Genomic DNA, 18,537 nt, shown 5'->3' on the forward strand with positions numbered 1-18,537 from the left:
TATAAATATCCTCTCGCTTTGTGATGATATTTTATAAAAGTCTCAATAGAATTCCGGATTTAGAAGCAATTAAATAGTGCTTTTTGATCTTCAATGTGTAATTAATACGAGCTGACTCACCAATAAAGATCTAGGTGAGAACTTCAAAACGTACACGATCTTAATCTTAATGAATAGCTCTCGCAAAGCAAATTACCAGTAAAGCACTATTTTCAAAAAAGTCAGGAAAATATATTGTAAACCAATTTTAGTTTAACTCCAGACACTATTATGTCGATTACACAAAATCTTTTGAAAAATAATCCCGCGATCTTGTTGCTGAAACGTTAGAAAGAAACGTTAGCTATTCACAAAAAAAACAGTGAAATAATGGTCTTTAACTTTTTTAGACTCTAGTTGTCGTAGTATAAGAAAAGCTTAACCTAAGTTCATAGCATAGCCCTCTCTACCTAGCCCTCCCGCCAGAATATAGAAATGCATGCCTACTTCATCTATTTAATAATTCAAAAAGCAAAATAGGCTTACAGCTTATAAAATTTATGAGAATTTAAGAAAACTAAATATCGTAAGCCTTGCTTATTCTCCTGAAGTGTTATTTGTTATGCAACTTTTCTAAAACTTATTTATACATATGCCTACACCCTGGAGGAGACCCTTATAACATAGAGTAAAAACTACAGCATTAAATGTACACAGGTAGCCGTTGGTCATCGTCCATAACGTACATTTTCGCATACGCTGTTCTGGATTCAATGGTTTCTGGCCAATGTATTATTAGTCAATATTGGCGCAATATTAAAATTGTACAATGCATCTTGCCAATATATACTACTTTACAGCGGCTTCCTGAAGTGACCGACCAGTTTTACCTTTCTTTGTTTAATCACATAAGTATAGCCACTGCCATTATCACCATCATTATCATAACCATAATTAATAAACAAAATCATTATTTAGCCCGCACAAATGCGTATCATCATAATTCTGAGTGTATTAAGCTCGCGATAGCTATGACTTATATACTTCTGTATTTTTGTTTTATTCGTTCCTAGCATAATTAGTTTTATCTTTTCTAAGGCGATCAGCGGATGCAGCATCAAGCGGCAACAACAATAGATCTAAGAATGTGTGCGCATGCTGGCAAAGAGTCCTTTAAATATAGACTTTTTGTTATCTTTCTCATCATGCCTGGACATCAATCTGCGATCGGTTTTTGCCCTTAGATCATTTTACTAGTACGTGCCATTGTTATATTTCTGGCTTCCATGGGAGTTTTAACATGTAACTACTTATATGTTTTCGTTCTATTTGAAGTTTGCTCTTGGCCACCAGAAAACATGTTCGTATCATTATCTAGAATTCCACATATTTTCGTAATCGCAGATTAAAGCACAATTATCCATCGTCTTTTTGATCCTAACTCTCTTATATATGCATATCATCATGTTACAACGATCAAAGATAATGCCTTGCTTTTTTTATGTGTTATTATAGGCTATGCCTAGTGCGTCGCTGTTTTTAAGAACAGTCACAGAGGGAAAAGTGTGGAACGGGGTCAGCTGGTATCTAAAGTGAACGCAACAGGTGCTTACGTCAATGTCGCATCAAACTTGTGTTCCAACTATTGTAATTCACCGTTTCATCCCTAATGTTCATATTCTAAATCAACCTAGCAAATACTAGCAATATAATTTTTTGTAACTCAAATCCGTGTTTATCGGTATCGCTTTTGCTAAGCAGTCCATCTCTCGATATATTTTGCCATTTCCGTATTTTCTTTTAGTAATCTGATCTCGTTCCTCAATGCCCATTACTTGGCGTCGGGGCATCACACGTCCGTGTCAGCCCATTTGCTGTCAATTCATGTGTTCGTTCATGACTTTTAACATACGTGTATATTTTCATCTTTATTCAATATTTTCCGTGTAAGACGGGGTTTATGAGTGACGCTTCCTCTAAATAATTGTTGCTTCTTCTCTTCCTGTCATTTTTCCAATGACGACGTAACGATAGCCATATGTAAAAGCTAGAACAGCAGACTTTAAAATAGCAAGCCTAGACTCTAGCTTCAAGTTATAATGTAAACTTCGTCCTACTTCCCATGTTCTAAATATGTTGGCAGTCATAATATAGTTACTGATACGAAACGCTTTCTCATGCGCCTGTAAAGCAGTTTACCCGTTTTAGCGATATTTATGACATCTTATTATCGTCATTGTTCCATTAGTCTTATATATTCATATCCCTTCTTTCTCACGGCTTCGCTATTAATTCTCCTTTTCCCAATTTCATTTTACTGATATAATTACACTGTATGTCGGCATTTGTATTGTCACTATTGATACGTAATTAATCTACACACTTCCACCACGCTCAGATTGGCGCGCGATTTACTAGTTATCATTGTTACTATTTGGAGTTATTATCGTTATTATTATTTTGTATTGTCAGTATTGTTGTTAATGTGTATATAATTCCCGGTTTTTGCCATTTCATGTTTCTTATGTACTTGCAATACAGCACATAGTGATCTATAAACATACTACCATTGCCTATTCGTAGTGAAGCATGTTGTTGCTATTGCTGTTGCCAGCCTCCTCTCCTGAACTCCTGTCGTCATGTTTACCGCTAGCCGTTTCGCTCTCGTCTTTTAGATCAACAACAGACGATCCACTATCGAGTTTACGTTCCAATTCAACTTCAACTTTTTCATCGTCGTCTTCACCCTCCTCCTCTTCAGCATCTTCCCGATCTCCGTCATCATCATCATCATCGTCGTCATCTACCGGATCTTTTTTATTTTTTTGACTCGGTTCTTGCTGTTGGCCTTGTTGTTGAGCTTTTTTGAGCGCCTGAACGCGCCATTCAAGTGCATGGAATAGCTGATCCGCATCCTTCGGTGATATACACTGAACGAGGAATACGCCAATCACACCCTCTGGTGACTGACCGGTTAGGCGGATACTCTTCGCCGATGGATGCTCCACCTTCATTCCAGACCATACGCTAGTGTTCAGCACCACTCGTAGACTGCCCTGGGTGCGCATTACTGAAGTACGCAATAGCAGTATGTTAACAAAGCTTAAAAAGGGTCGTTCCTTTTCATTGTTTAATGAATAATATTTGGTTTAATCCTCGTGTTAATTAATTCGAATTAAGTAAAACGAGTTACCAAGGCATGCCCAGGTTTAGATAGAGAACTTACCAACTCTGCTCTGAATGGAGCCATCATCTGGGTTCTGCTTATCGTTAACTCGCAATACGCCTCTGCCACGCTCTTGATATTGAGCTTCCTCGTAGATGTACAGTTTGCAATTAATTTGTAGAACATTGCTTTCGTCTTCCTCTCCTATAAAAATTAATTGAACAACAATACGTACCCTATTAATTAAGCTTTGTTTAAGTTCACAACATGACCTTATAAGGCTACCGATATCTTACGTTAGTACATATACTGCAATATACAACAGCTTATAGCGTAATTCTTTAATACTTTACAAAAAAATTCGTTACAAATGGTTCCATTACTCGATCTTCATTTATTAGAAGTATTCATTAACTAGTGTGAATAGTACTTGCTAATAAAAATAACTATGCAAAAATTGCAAACAATTACATTGCTGCATAGATGTGAAGTTGTAGTTATTTCTTAATTCACTATGCAGGGCTTTTTATTCATCGTAGGTAGCACCTTTAGCGGTCGCACGAGCATTCAAATAAGCTTCAAAATCAGGCTAATTTCGATGCCGTTTTATGAAAATTAATTTTTAACAACGTGATCCCCTGTAGGGACAAACCCGGAAGTACTCACACATGGGCTCCTGTTTCCCTAAAAAGTCTAAAACTGACCTGTTAAAACTTCAACTTCGTCAAGCCGACCCTTTTTTGCCTCATTTTCAAGCCTTAGCTGATGTTCCTCGGCAGTCTCCGTGAGAGTACGTTTCTCTCCAGTTTTTCCCTTTGCAGCGCCGTCAGAACCTCCATCTAAATCTCCTATTCCAGCACCTGAACCCTCCTTTTCACACGCCGCGGCGGCGAAGCTCAGTTCACTGGAGTTTACCGATTCTGTTTTTACTTCTGATACGTCAGCGTTCTGGTGAATGAATCAAGAAGTTGACATTGAAATCAGTGTTTTATAAACTCTAAGGCTGTTAGAAATTTTACTGTCGGCATTTAAAAAAGTTACGCCTCAAGGCGAGTTGTATTGGCTATAAATAAACTTATCTTTGACGTATAAAATGATACCCAAAAGTAGGTCTTCATAATGGAAATCGATTGTGAATGGTCGTTGTACATATTATGATTATAAGACTTCCCAACTTAACGTTAAATGAGCTCAGTGAACTTACCGCAACCCGTTCATGCAGGTTTTGACCAAACACAAACCCCTCTTTCTCATTGCTAGTTTCTGCAGGCTTTGGAAGAATCACCTTTAAACGATATAGGGCCAGAAATGGGTTAAATGCATTTTAATGCAGCGCAGCAAAATCTTTGTTCTACTAAGAGTAGTAAGTCAGTAAAAAAGACGATACAAGTCTTCGTTCCATCGTTTAAAAAGTGACTTTTTGACTAGATTTTCCAACTAAAGACTCAGCTTCGCAGAAACGATCAACTTACATTCGTGACACGGTTATCAAGATTTTGGCCAAAAACCACTTCGCCTATATCTGTATCCGACTTGAATACGCCAGACTCAGATTTATTGTCCGTCGATGATTCTTTTTTAGCTGCTACTGGAGAGTCCCTTTTTTCCACCGCCATGGCACATTTTGAGGGGACGGATTTTTCGGAACAAGGTATTTCCGCGTTGGTGTCTTTCTGTTCCATGGATTTCGCCAAGGTGGTGTCATCCTCACCCGCAAGCAACCTATCAGTTGGTTTTCCTGAAAGCCAAGTAGAATACAATTCGTTTCCAAAGAAAAACGTATTTTTTTCTTGAGCAATGTATGTTTACCTTTCCAGATGTCGTACATATTGCTTCGCAAAAACCCACGTTTTCTTCTGAGTAATTATACTCTGACCAATAAATGGAAGCCTTCTTTTGTCTATAATACCTCTACTCACAAGTATTTTAGACCATCACCTACATTTACACGATAGAGGCCTTAATTCGAAGTATGACTACTAGTTAGTGAGGTAAAAGGACTTTTACCATTATTGTTATTAATACGGGTAGGTGTGTTATAAATTTTGAGATTTGAAGTCTGAGCTGCTAGGGCTGACGGTTTCAGCACGAATCCCGACGCGCGAGGTGAGTCTTGGGCGCCGCCAGTTCCGCCGAGCACAAGGGTGGGTGGTGCCACCAATGGACGAGATTCTATAAAGGATTAACAAAAAAAAACGCCCCAGTGATCTCTACTATTTTTCCAAAATTATTAAATTGCTAAATTAAGACACATTCAACAAAAAAATTGTTACACCTACGTCGTGATTGAATTCTGTATTTACGAAATTTTTCTCAATCCATGTCTCTGTTACTAACACTACTGTAAATACTAATAATAAGAATACTATAAACGCTGAATGAACGTAATGAATTTTAAACTTTTATGGTGTTTTGCCCAAAGCGAATTATTTAACAAAAACAGGCTACCGTTGATTATTATATTTATATCTATAAAGAGATAAGAATAATTCATAAACACACGGAATTATGCTTTGATAATAGAGAACGTCATCTATTAAAGAAAGCACTACATTTATTTCTGTTTTAAACGATTTCTGCCTTTAACTGGCGGACTTTCATCCTGATTCCCAGGAAACTTAAAAAAAGCATCAATACTAGAAACAGCGCTTCTACTCAGGTCTGTGATGTTTTTTAGCTGCCTTCGTTGTGAAATTTCATGATGCTTTAGGCTTACTGCACAAATCATACAGCCAAGACATAATTGCATTTATCTTTAAAGGCGTGTTTCAGTAGGGCAACTCCATAAATTCTAATTAGAATTACTTTAGTAGACCCATTTGTTCGATACGGCAGACAAGCACAGAATGAATCACAAGGAAAAGCGTGAGTTAAAACTCAATCATGAGACAAAATTTCACTTTAAGTATTTTCTCTGACATATTTTAATCCCATTTTTCCGCATAACAATGCAGAGTAAACCAATACGTTGGTATGATACGTAATTATAAAAAAAAAAAAAGTGTTCCCTCAAATCCCGAAAAAAATAAAATACAAAGTTATTATTACAAACAGATAACAGACAACCTTTCTCTCGAACACAGTGGCACTTTTGGAAGTCAGTAACTACCCCCTAATAAACGTCCTACCTGCTGTCACTGTAAGCGACGATTTTTTTTCACAAATCTTCTTGATTACTTTTAACAAGCTTAAAGCTCAAAAAAGAGTTCTGCGGAATTCCTGTTCTTTTGCTTGAGCTTAACATAAATATGTTATGAAACGGTTGAGTATACATCGTTCGATGGAGCTCACCGTTATCTTAGTCCAGACAAATGCCCTTTTTAAAAATGCAACAAAATCACTTCTTTTTGACAGCAACGTCAACAAGTTAATGTGAAACCCTATGCGGAAAAGTAGGACAGAACTTCAACCGCATAAATCAATCGAACGGTGGCATACAACGTTTTCTTGAAAAAGCCACGATTATTCGGCAAGGTAACTTCAAAAAAGAAAATGATTTTGTTGTACGTACTAGTTGGCGAGGTTTGATCAGATGAAATCATGCTGGTATCAAATCCCAAAATCTTTAGAGAGTCGGTTGGACAGTTCCAGAGGGCCCACTCGCAGCATTCGGTGTTCACAATTTTTGGCCTGGGCGGTCGTTATAGAGAATTGACTTATTTTAACACAACTTTTAAAAGTGTTAATCAGAGCTTTAAGACCGAACACATTTAATGAACCAGCTGATTAACGCGCGCATTAAAACAGCGAGAGTCATCGCAGCCGAGAAATCAGGAAAGGAGAATGGGCCCGCGAACTCGGCCCGCGAAATTTAAAGTATCATGCAAAAACCGTGTTTAGCAGATGCTGGTACCCTAAATAGCCAATGCTGTCTACCGAGCCAGGCGTTTCAGGCGCCAATTTCAATCTAGTAGAGTTACAACGCTATTCACGAAGGTCAGGTCTTGTTATATAGTGACGTGACATTCAGAAATGAATAAGTTTCGCAACAGTATTGAACAACCAGAAGGAATCAGATTCAAAAGCTCGAGGCTGACATGCAAGGGCTATTGTCAAGTCGTCGTATAGCAATATTGATAACAGAACTAACTTCACTTTAGGACAATACAATCATTCTCTTTTTAACTTTTATAGTAGTCACCAAATGTTAAACTTGATCTTTAGATGCGTTATGGACACTTCTAGTCTTCTAATTTGCTACAACAATACATCTTTCTCAAAAATTGCATAAACTAAAATTTAGGAACCTCTTAACGCAGTCAACATTGGACACTTAACATTTAAAAGTTAATCCTAGTGGTCATAGCAACTCGCTGAAAAGAAACTGTGTGTATGTATAAAATTAATTTCATCTAAATTTTTTGAGTCTTCTTGCGGTTGAACCTCATACCTTTTTCAGCAATTGAAAAACTCGGATAAGGCATATGGCAGTATAAAGCAGCATTGTTGCAACTGTTTACTTTGTAAACTTGAACAAATACAATTGCAAATAAAGAATGATATTGTCTCCAAATACAATGGTACCACATTAGATCGTATCACTCGCGTAAGCATAATTGGGTACAGGTAGGTATTTTATGTTGAAGATAAACAAGAGTTATTCGACCAATTTGAGGTGATCTCATAAGGATGAAAAATATTAAGGTGATATATAGAAATACATTTTTTATTGGTTTGCTATTCATTTTAAGTTAACGGCAACTACTATAGCAGTATTATATCTTATCAATAACAACCGGCAAAGTCAAACGAAATTTCAAAATTGTTCTATACACCATCTACAATAAGATTTATTGGTATTAATTAGGATAATTATGATAGTAATCAAAAAGTTCCAAAGAAATCTTGAGAAGTACTTCGCTCTAATTGATATGACGCGCAGCAGGTATGAACACACTCGTATTTCGCATCATCACTATTTATCATAATTGCAAAAAAATAAGTAACAACAATAGTACCTTTTCGTTTCAAATTTTGAGTTTGAATGATGTTCTTCTCTAGGAAAAACGCTGCAGTAACTACGTGTATCGCTGAAATCTTCGCACTAACACATTATCGTTTTGTAGCACTAAAGTACTTTTCTTTTAAATTTAATTCGTATAAGTAGTAATGCAGTATCATGCAGCAAGATATACCCATTTAACAGCCAGGACTTTTAAAAAGAGTGATGATAAGAAAATTGATTCACCATTACATACCCATAGAGTGATTACTAATGCAACCAAATGCAAACAAAGGAAAGAATGGTACATTATAGTTTTTGAGAAGCTTTATGAGAATAAAGTTAATTTGGGAGAGCTTTATGAGTGAGACTCTTTTTACAGGATTTTTTTATTAAAACACTAGGTTACCAGGTAATATTTTCTTTAAGTTCGAAGAAGTCTGTTTTACTGACCAGCATAAAAATATCATAATCGCGGCTGAGTAATATAAATTGAGTGACTTCTTCAGCGAATTCAATAGAAGGTCTAATGCTTTAGAAGCGTTTTATTACGACATGAGTATCGAAGTAACCGCCTTTCAAAATAGAGTCTTTCATTAATGCAGAACCACATTAACACAGAACACTGCTCAAGGCAAAGTCTTACTTAAAAACCCTCTTTTAACTTGCTCTATCCCTTACTATACACAGGCTATAGAGATTTCTGAATTTCAGCTACAAGCAATTCAAAACATTATTGCTTTAGTTAAAAATTAAGAAAGGCTTAAAATGAAATATTATTCAATTTTTAGTCAAGCAGCTAATCCGAATTAATATTGCCTCAGAGCAAATCCGCTAACGGAATTATATCTGTACTTGAAAAATAACCCAAAGAAAACTTCAGCAAATCAAGCTTAATACTGCGGACGGGGTCGAAGATTTTTATCAACAGAAGTTTACCAGAGCGTATTACGGAGCCATTGGCTTCGGAGTCTCATATATGATCATCCAGTTAATTCTATCATTGCAAAGAGTTATTAAAGTTATTAGAGTATATTAAAGTTTAATAAAGAAGATCTGATAGTCATTATAAATAGACTGAAAGGCCTTTTATTTGGTTGTAATAAAAGAAATTCACATCGTGAAAAAGTTCTTTTCCCAGGAGTATTTAATACTTTAAAGAAAACATTTCGAAGTGGCCTAAATGATATCCGAGTATATGATATTATGAGCGAAGAATTTAAGAGGAACATTGGCTTTTTAAAAAGCAAGGTAGACGAATTAACAACTGAGTTTAGCTATGAAACAGTATGAGCTCATTCGTTTTACGTTAGCTTTATATATTATAGCTAGTTATATTTGAAATAGGCTAAGGCATTAGTCCCGTTTTAGCGCACTCACCTCGATTACTTGTATCCTCGCCTCTTGTTGGCGTAGTGGCTCTGATCGCAAATGGGTTTCGACTTCCAAGCGTGCCTGAAAGAAATAATCGAAAAAACCATAATACACAATGCAGAATACCTCTAATATTTTTCGTCATGTAGGTCAACTTCTATGGATAATTTTAGGTTCAAACCTTCAGGTTCAGCTGACAATCATTGACATCTAACGCTCTTCCGTAATTAACGCTTAGTTTTATATTCAGTTCGGTAGCTACAATGTATGCTTTTACTTATTTTAGAGCTGCACAAAAGACGAGTGTACTTGAAGCCTAATCATGAGACACACATATGTGCTAGTTGTAAATTTTAAAGCAAACTATATATAACTGGAGGAAATGATAGCAAACTTTTGACCATTATCTGTTGTTAACATAAAGGCTGCAGTAACTTTGTCAGTACGGGGCAATTTACAAGTAAATCCATGAACTGCGTTGTGAACCTTATCTAGCTCCATTTTATCTTAAATACATCTTAAATAAAAATAGGATCAGGTAATTCAATGACTCTGCGCGAGTGCTCACAGGATTGAGATACCCAATATGCTTTTCTTATTGTAAGACATAGTTCACTCTAAATAAGCGTACATCTGACTGCCTGCAGAATTCCATATTTCAGAGACTATCTTATGAATGTATAAATCCAGTGTTTGTTTTAACCTCTATTACGAAATAGAAGCTTGTCGGCTGTATCTGTAGGTGACATGCGATGAATTCGGCTTGCCTTACAAACTTCACGATAAGGTGGGAAAGTATGCTTGAAAGGACACCCTTAGGTGATATCAATCGACCAACGAATATTTAGCAAGTATGCTTCATACATGACCAAACGAATGTCTCTGCCCCTTTATGACATGCCCTTTTTTACGTAGTGTTAGAAAACGGCTATTCTAAACTTAATGCGAGTAACAGCAGTGCCGCGAAGATTTCAATAACCGGTCTTAATTCCTTGAAGCACTAATGAATACATTAACACTGACTTAAAGAAAAATCTGGATACACAGGCTCCACAGTTTTCAAGAAATCTCGTTGCCATTTTAAGCTCGCCGCGGCGGCATTCGTTAAGTCGTTTTGGGCAGATCGGCGACTGCAATCACTATAAACGAATGTGTCAAACACGAACACTCAGGTAGAACCTAATGCCAAACAACAGTAATTTCCTATACCAAATACAGAACATATATTGATACTACACCTGAAACCGATCCTTCTATGAGTGACAAATTTCATAACATGTCAATTTTGATGCATTGGTTCAAGGATATTTTATACATATCTAGGTTTGTATCCATAGGCTTGGAACCTAATAATAATATTGAGTGTTAACGATAACAATCATATACGCGAGACATTTGGAAGAAAACACAGAAACTACAATCGAATAACTAAATTAACTATAGAAATCGTTATGTTCAGGAGACAACTTGTGATAAAGTGAACAAAAGTACAAGTCAACCTTAAAATCACAAGTTCTTTCTTTTTGAAATTTTTATTTAAAAAAATCGTCCCTCGTGAGAGAGGGTGCATCGAAAACAACAAAAGGTTCACTTGGAATACAGGAAGTGGAGATTTCACAGAACGAAGATCACCAATTTTTTCCATTCTCCTTAGACTATTAACATTTCGTGCGCCTCTGGAAGACCCGCTAGCCTCACGCGTGACATTTGACTTGACCAAATTTACACCACATAGAAATACGTATCGGAGAGCATGTTATCCCACCAGTACTCTAAATGCGAATCAGATTAATACGTACAGACAGCCATTAACATCATCCTGGCTAGCTAGCCCAGGCCGTTCGCTGAAGTCGTGTCCCTTCTATAATAGAAGATCAAATAGTTCTTCGTCAAAAGTGACTACTCTAATGCTTTTGCAAATATTCTATTAGCGAAATGTTTTTAGTCAATCCTCAAATATCTTGTAATGGCAAACTTACCATTGTCCGCCATATTCGTGGCGCCGTCACTCGATTAATCCAGCTGCAGCGCTCACACTCCTAGAAGCGGCAGCAGCCGGCTCTAGATCACAAGAAAACCAACTGCAGTTCGCACTGATGTCGAAATATGTCCCTCAAGCCCGTTCAAGATTTTACAGTACCCTACACGTAACGCTTTTTATCCTACAACAACTTTTACTGCCTTAACGCAACTCTGTTGTAATTCAAGCTCGACCACAATTCTGTTCAGGTAAAGTGAGTGTGTCAATCACACTTGGAACGGTTGAGCAGTTACAGTATACATGCACAAATCTGTAGTCACTTCTACACTGACAGGTCTCTCGTGTGCTTACGTTCTTCCCGGAATCGTTTTTGTCTGTTCTTATTCCTTTTTTCTTTCAGTTCAATTGTCCTGATAGCAAAGACACAGAGCGCTTGTCTTCTTTAACCTGGACAAACAAACACCCAGGTAGAAGGGTATAAGGTATACACGCTCCACGGGCAAACGAATGGACGGGCAGAAAGTGTTCAGATTCGGTGGCAATCCCCCAAAAATTGTGGTAATAGTTGCACGTCCTCCTCCTTCTCCACTCAATTCCGATTTCTTTGCAAGTCCACTCGACTTAGTCCTTCCACTTCTTCAGTCTTAAAAAGCTACACGTATAGAGCACATACAGATAGTCACTCACTAGAGAGTCACTCATCTACCGCTGCGATGAGTTGCGGCAATAGCGCGATATTGCATTGCAGTTCTCAGTTTGTCGTCTAATTAGTTGGTTAGGCAGGGTGGCCACGTTCGGTGCTCCGAGGCGGTGCAAGCGGCGGTAGCAGTCGCAGCCGAGTTAGTTTTTCCTAGTTGTTAGTTGTTGTTGTTGTTGTGGTGGTCTGTGTTTGTGCGCCTATAGTCCGGTTTTGTCGGCAGCCGAAGCTTCGGCGGCTGATGACAGTGATTTTGATTCTAGATTGTCCGCTGCTGGAGCAGTGAACACCTTCCTAAGCAGCGACAGCAGCAAGAGCAGTAAATGTTCGTTTTGTGGGGTCACGTACGACAGGCTACATGGAAAACAACGTAAACAATTACTGTTCCGGCTATGTCAGGGTACTCTTAGACTATCGCAGGGCAACCATTAATGAAACTGCGCCAAACTACTAGAGAAAGCAATACTGGAATAGTCCGCAGATATACGCAGGTCGGGATTAATACAAACACAACTGCAACGAAGTTCTGCTAAACCGAGTTGATGATGCTGTGCCGCTGAGGCGGCCGCTGACACGCGTTATCAGAGGCTATTCTCAGTATTCGTAGAACTTTAAATGCCGTCAATTAAAGTGATAAAGAGATGTTAGCTGAAATGTTTGGAAATATTGAAGCAGCTTGCAGAAGTAAAGACTTTGATGTCGAAGCGTTCGTTTATTCTTGCTTTAAATCGTAGGATAAGCAGTACACACAGAAATATGGATAAAGGAAAACGAATATCGGCACGTTTGTGTTTTATTAATGATATCGGATACTTACTTAGACAACGCACCCTGTGACTGTTACCATTTTATATTATACTATGCTAACAGGAAATGCTTCTGATATCGGTAGGCTCCAGAAAAATTGTTCGCAGACGATTCGAATTTCAATCTATGTGCCCGCGACGTTTCATAGGTGCTTTCAGATGTTAAAGGCGGGCCGGACGGGGACTCGTTCGGAAATTAATGCAGTTTCGCTCAGAGAATAGCGGCCACGGATCGAAACCTTCAAGCTGGTGTGACAGCTCCTGTATTGAGCACTGTGGAGAGACTTCGTTTGTTTTCTTGTGCGTGCTGTGTGTTCGGCCAGCGGCTCGCGTGTGCATATGAGTGTGTACTTCATTGAGTACAGTTGTTTATTAATGCCCTTCGCTACTTGTCTGTTTAAAGGCTGGACTGTGCTGCTTTGGTGAATGGTGGGAGAGTTAGATTACGACTGCAGCTCCGCCAGGTAGTCGACGATCGACATCAGAATGAACAGCATGGAGGCCAGACGGGCGGAGCTAGAAAAGAAACGGCAGAAGCTGGAACAGCTCCGTAATGAACGTCTCAAAGCCAAAGAAGAAAAAGAACGCCAGCAAAGGCTACAGGCTGCTGCTGCGGGGGTAGGTTCACCTTTGTGTTCGGTCGCCTCCCTCTGTTTTGAGTGAACGAAGGCCAGTGATTGTGGGCGCTGGCTCTAATGCGATCAATAATTTTCTGACGCGATAGATCATGTTTGGGTAGGCAATCAACTCGTAAGTATCTACTAATACAGGTTACTACGAGATTTGAGCTTACAAACAGCACTGCATCAATTAATTAGACGGGATTAAATGACAATTGATAAAGCGCGCCCCTTATTAGCATTTGACTGGAACGCATAATGACAAACCAAATTCATATGCATTACACTGAATTAACTGAAACTCATATAGCTATAAAAACGCTTCACTATCATCTAATTTGTAAAAGTTGCTTTCCCACATAGTTCAACCTAAAAATGCCTATACGTTATTATATTACTATTAGGTTCTATCTTAAGTGATAACAGCTGTTCAGTAGATACCAGTGTGCTTAATCGATTCAAATTTACTTTTTTGTACTTTACTCCCTAATAAATACATTCGTTTAACATTCAGCAATAAACGCTGACCAGGATCCATATATGTACCAAAAAAAAGTCGTTGCTTCATTCATATTAGCAGACCCAGTTTATTTATAGCTTGCTATTTTTTAACTTCAGATGCTGAAGTGGTGATTTAATCGCAAACAGGCCAAGTCACACTTCGGTACCAGTTTTATTCGTTTACAATGAATTTGATATTATGTATTTATCCGTTACAGAAAAATTTTATTCAATGCATGCAGTGCTATGTTACTATTAACCTAGATTGCAACACTCGGTACCTCACACCATGTAGTGACCAATATCTCTCGAATTAATGAGCTTTGTTCCGAGGCTCGTGTACTAATTTGCGCTAATTTGGAAATCCGTTTTAGACTGGCGAGGCGTCCATTGCTGCGCGATCTGATGTGGACGACATCCTTGACTCACTGGGCATTAGTCTATTATCGGGAAAAGGTAATGGTAAAAAAACACGATGTGAAGGCACCATGTAACCTCAAAGATGCATGTTACAAACCGTATAGACCACACAAACGGTTATGTATTGTCTGCTGTCGAAGCTTTTTGTGCTTCGTTGTTAAATAAATTAGTCGTTATTCTTAGGGTAGTCGATTATTAAAAATATTGTCCTTTTTATGATGAAGGATAGACGTAAATCATTTTCAAATAATTTCTTTCATTTCAATAAAATCAATTTTCGTTGTTAAGCTTTGCATTAGTAAGTTTAGCAATCCATTGAAGTGTAACCATGTAGTATGAATATGCTTCATTCTCGTTTCAGATTCGCCTCTAGGATCTAGTGGAGTGGCGGGATCGGGGCACTCGGTGGGAGTTGGTGGAGATACTCCCGATGTCCACTCGATTGCCTCATCCGTTCAAGCAACGCCCACCAGAAAAGCGAGGTAGGCAATCAGATTGTGGTGCTTCAACAAGGATTCAACATGACCTTACGTATATTTACTTTTCTTCGTTTAGAGAAAATATCAATGCGTTTAATTTAGCTATTCTTATACATATTTAGATTTCGCGTAGCACATGTGTGAGCAATAGAAGACTGAGGTATTAGTATAGCATGAAACAAACATGGTAGACGTTTTAATTAAATACATCACTTTTGGCATTGACGAGGCTTCAGACAAAACGTACTTTGCGAATTACTTTGTATTTAAAAAGTAGTTTATTCTCTATCGGGCTGAGAAAAATGTTTTAAATACCTATTTTTTGTGTTTTCAGGAAAAATGTAGCTCTTCAGGTGGTTACGGTAAACCAGAGCAATATCCCTCCTAAGGAGTGCGTTATGTACTCAAAAACAACACAGACTTTACCAGGAAACGATAGAGAAGGTGCGTCCAATAAATCGTGGCAATCGGCACTTCTGAATATGAAACTCTTTATTTCAAAAAACAATTAACAATAGGTGGCATACCCGCTAACTTGTGGATATTTTAATGCTTTTTCTTCGCAATCAGAAGCTTATATGGGTAACTATAAATGGAAATTTATAATGAAATTTTTAATTTAAGAATAAAGAATGGGTAAATATAACCTATTTCAATATAAAGCTTTAGGAGGTTGTACATTCTTTCTAATCACAACATTTTGATTTAGCAATTACTGTTGATTGTTTACAGTTCAGTGAATATTTAAATAACGCTTAAATGTACTAGGACAGCTAAATAATCGGCTACGTTCTATCTTCCTGTACAACGACACCTAAACTGATCCGGACATATCATTGCTCTCTAATGTACTGTCGTTTTATTGTCTTATTAGCAACTCGCAAACAGATTAACAAATAATTCTTATTCAAAAATTTTTCTGTCATAATAATTTGTTATTCACCCAATCCACCCATGATGAGTTAATGCAGTAACGCGTTCTGTACATGTCGTTCTCAGTCAACTGCCCATTTAGTGTAATTCTTTCTTTGTAAATGAGTTTTCTTGCCTTTGCAGGAGGTTATGGCGGCAAGGGTCGAAAAGGTTGGTGATGTGGCACCATTTTTTAATATGAGTTTGGTTTTCTGACATAGATTTTAAATCACTCCAAAATGTATGGTGCATGGTGAGAATAGACTATAAATAACTACAGCAGTGTCAACTACAGCCGACCTTAAGATGTACACCAAATTGTCGTTTCTGTGTGTGTGATTCCTCATTATCGACTTAACGACATATCTTTCACAATACATCTTCTCTCAAGTGTTTTAGTGTTACAGAGACCTTTTTCTAGTTCTCTTTTTCGGCACGTTTATATATGGATGTACTAAATTGTTGTTCTTGCCAAGAGTCTTTGAGCTCAAATAAGATATTCGATGTTCCGCAAGCTCTGCTTAATGGTAAAGTTATCTTTATTAGTGTTCAGCACGCAGCACACCTATAAGCCAGACGATCGCATTGGCTATGGTCTTTATCAAACTTAGTAGCCAATAAAATTGTTGGCGGTGGTACATTAAAGTGGATTATGTTTTTTCATCATACGATAAATTATTTTGGTTCTATGTACAACAGCAATGTTTGCTTGTGGGACGCAATAACAGTTTTTTTTTCTGTTTTTTTTTATGAAAATGAGCCCTTGAAAATTCTTAGCTAAGTTTTTTAACTGCTTTTTAGATACTGTTTCAAAGGCTTTGTCCCATATATATAGACAACACAATTATTATACGCGTATTACCAATGAGACGATTGCTTTGTTTTCTTTGAACCCCTTTTTTGTAAAATTGTTAATTCTCATTTAATGCGTAACATTTTTCAACAGCTGGGACTATCACTAAAACCTATGTATGTCACCTTGCTTACTCCGTTTCCACAAATGTCGGAAGGTATTTAGTTTTAACATGTGTTAATATCTGAATGATACTTCTGAACTTTCAGCCACTCAACCCGTGGACTACTATGGTAAGCATTTCATGTTGTTCGAATGAGCCTTACGAAAATGTTCTGGTGTTGTCAATTGTTATTTATTTCAAGAAACTATCGCTGCATTGGAGTAGTCTTCATAACCTACTTATTAGGTGTACCACGCCTAATTGTAACGATCCAGTAACCCTAAACTCAACAAAGTCATGTGCAATGGTCAGTGTTCTCTAACGCCTTTAGATGCTTGAATCAATCAACATTATATATTATAAAAGCAGAACATTCGAACTATTCGATGTCAAACTATGTGAGAATTTAGTTATCCACATCACTGTTTGATGAAAAAATTCAAAATATTTTTTAACCTTTATTGATAATAAAAGAAAAAATTTCGCTTTATCGTAAGCGTAACTTCATTGCGAACTCATTTTGCATATTGATTTTGAATTGGCTAAACACAATATACGTAAAGCAAATTTTCAATGTTCACTACCAATATTGTTCAAGTGTACCAATTTATATCCCATTTATGAGCAGCATTATTATTTGTAGACCGTTTATGTTTTTTTTTTATCTACTAACGAATAATGTGTGTGGCGGTTCCATGTGTTCGCCTCCTTGGCTTCGTTTGTTCGCTGATACAGTACTGACGCACTGGGACGAAGGTATGTATCATAAGTTGGATGAGCAACTTCATACATTCAGGGTACATGTCTTACTAATAGATAAAAGCACTCATCTAGATAGTTACTAAAGCAACGTTCTATTTTAATGAGTAAGAATGCAGAACACATATATCTAATCAGAACCGATTTAACAGATGTAGTAGCAAGATGAAATCATAGAGATTTCATTTACTTTTACGACCTATATTTTTAATTCAGTTTACAACGTTCGTATAAGCTTTGGGTGCTTCTTATATATAAAAAGGCTTAGAAATATATATATATATATATATATATATATATATATATACCGTGATTCTATAGCTACTTCATCTGTCAAATCAGAAATCCAGTGGTGGTTGGTTTTTATTATTAACCAACTTCTTCTGCCTTATCTTCACATGTTTATTCACCTTTTTCTATAGGCAGCTAAGGTGTGATTGAACTAATTATACTGTTACCGTTTACTCTCAACCCCCCACTGTCTTAGCTTTATAAAATGCTGCTTATTCTATACATATGTCTAACGACAATTGATCCTTAATTTTTATCAATTTGTCCAATTCTGCACTCCCCTACGCGATATATTACAAAAAAGTATATAGAAGCCTTCGACTCAATGCTTGGTGTTGGAAAGTCTTCGTTCTTATTAAGTAAAGAAAAGGAGGATCACATCATCCCTGAAAATGGTTGCGGCGACTGTAACTGTCCTACGTTTCTTGTCATTGCTATAACTTTTTCTGCTACTACTGCTGCTGCTGCCACTTCTACTTTCATGGTTATAACAGCCTGTCCTTGTTACTATCACAATGCGTTTTCCTAGTGACTTTCTGAAGATTGCGCTTAACTGCAACTATTTACGGTTGACAACTAATATTTACATACTGATCTCTGAGTCAACGTTTCCTTGGTAAAAATGTAAATATACCATAATACTTACATAAAATG

The 18,537-nt window shown here is 37.3% G+C and overlaps 2 protein-coding genes across 5 annotated transcripts in view; one reads left to right on the forward strand and one right to left on the reverse strand.

Annotated features, from left to right (window-relative positions):
• Positions 1 to 682: 682 nt before the first annotated feature.
• Positions 683 to 12,627, reverse strand: RanBP3 (ran-binding protein 3). 2 transcript variants are annotated; one of them, XM_022836159.2, is made up of 8 exons: positions 11,441 to 12,627; positions 9,468 to 9,542; positions 5,153 to 5,317; positions 4,618 to 4,883; positions 4,350 to 4,430; positions 3,850 to 4,093; positions 3,206 to 3,349; positions 683 to 3,049 (listed from the first exon to the last, which is right to left on the reverse strand). In XM_022836159.2, the coding sequence occupies exons 1-8, from the start codon at positions 11,451 to 11,453 to the stop codon at positions 2,553 to 2,555; spliced, it is 1,485 nt and encodes a 494-aa protein (XP_022691894.1). In that variant the 5' UTR covers positions 11,454 to 12,627; the 3' UTR covers positions 683 to 2,552. The 2 variants fall into 2 exon arrangements, with proteins under 2 accessions (XP_022691894.1, XP_022691895.1); XM_022836160.2 differs by lacking the exons at positions 9,468 to 9,542; positions 11,441 to 12,627 and adding an exon at positions 6,657 to 6,853.
• A 518-nt stretch (positions 12,628 to 13,145) lies between these two features.
• LOC111262133 (dynein, cytoplasmic 1, intermediate chain 2a) overlaps positions 13,146 to 18,537 on the forward strand; it is a 15,362-nt gene continuing 9,970 nt past the window's right edge. For all 3 annotated transcript variants that reach the window (XM_022836149.2, XM_022836152.2, XM_022836154.2), the window contains exons 1-7: positions 13,146 to 13,563; positions 14,441 to 14,522; positions 14,848 to 14,968; positions 15,300 to 15,409; positions 16,022 to 16,048; positions 16,940 to 16,963; positions 17,569 to 17,589. In XM_022836149.2, coding sequence (XP_022691884.1) covers positions 13,432 to 13,563; positions 14,441 to 14,522; positions 14,848 to 14,968; positions 15,300 to 15,409; positions 16,022 to 16,048; positions 16,940 to 16,963; positions 17,569 to 17,589 — 517 coding nt within the window. In that variant the 5' untranslated portion in view covers positions 13,146 to 13,431. The remainder of the gene's footprint in view (positions 13,564 to 14,440; positions 14,523 to 14,847; positions 14,969 to 15,299; positions 15,410 to 16,021; positions 16,049 to 16,939; positions 16,964 to 17,568; positions 17,590 to 18,537) is intronic.

The sequence above is a fragment of the Varroa jacobsoni genome, unplaced genomic scaffold, assembly GCF_002532875.2.
Source record: "Varroa jacobsoni isolate VJ856 unplaced genomic scaffold, vjacob_1.0 scaffold_629, whole genome shotgun sequence".
In the NCBI taxonomy this organism is placed as follows: Eukaryota; Metazoa; Arthropoda; class Arachnida; order Mesostigmata; family Varroidae; genus Varroa; species Varroa jacobsoni.

What these genes read in the sequence shown, in the direction of transcription:
- RanBP3 (XM_022836159.2), bottom strand. An exon ending in CGAGGATACAAGTAATCGAG is followed by an intron (nt 5,318 to 9,467) that starts GTGAGTGCGCTA and finishes AATCCTTTATAG; the next exon opens with AATCTCGTCCATTGGTGGCA. An exon ending in CCGTATTAATAACAATAATG is followed by an intron (nt 4,884 to 5,152) that starts GTAAAAGTCCTT and finishes CTTGGCTTTCAG; the next exon opens with GAAAACCAACTGATAGGTTG.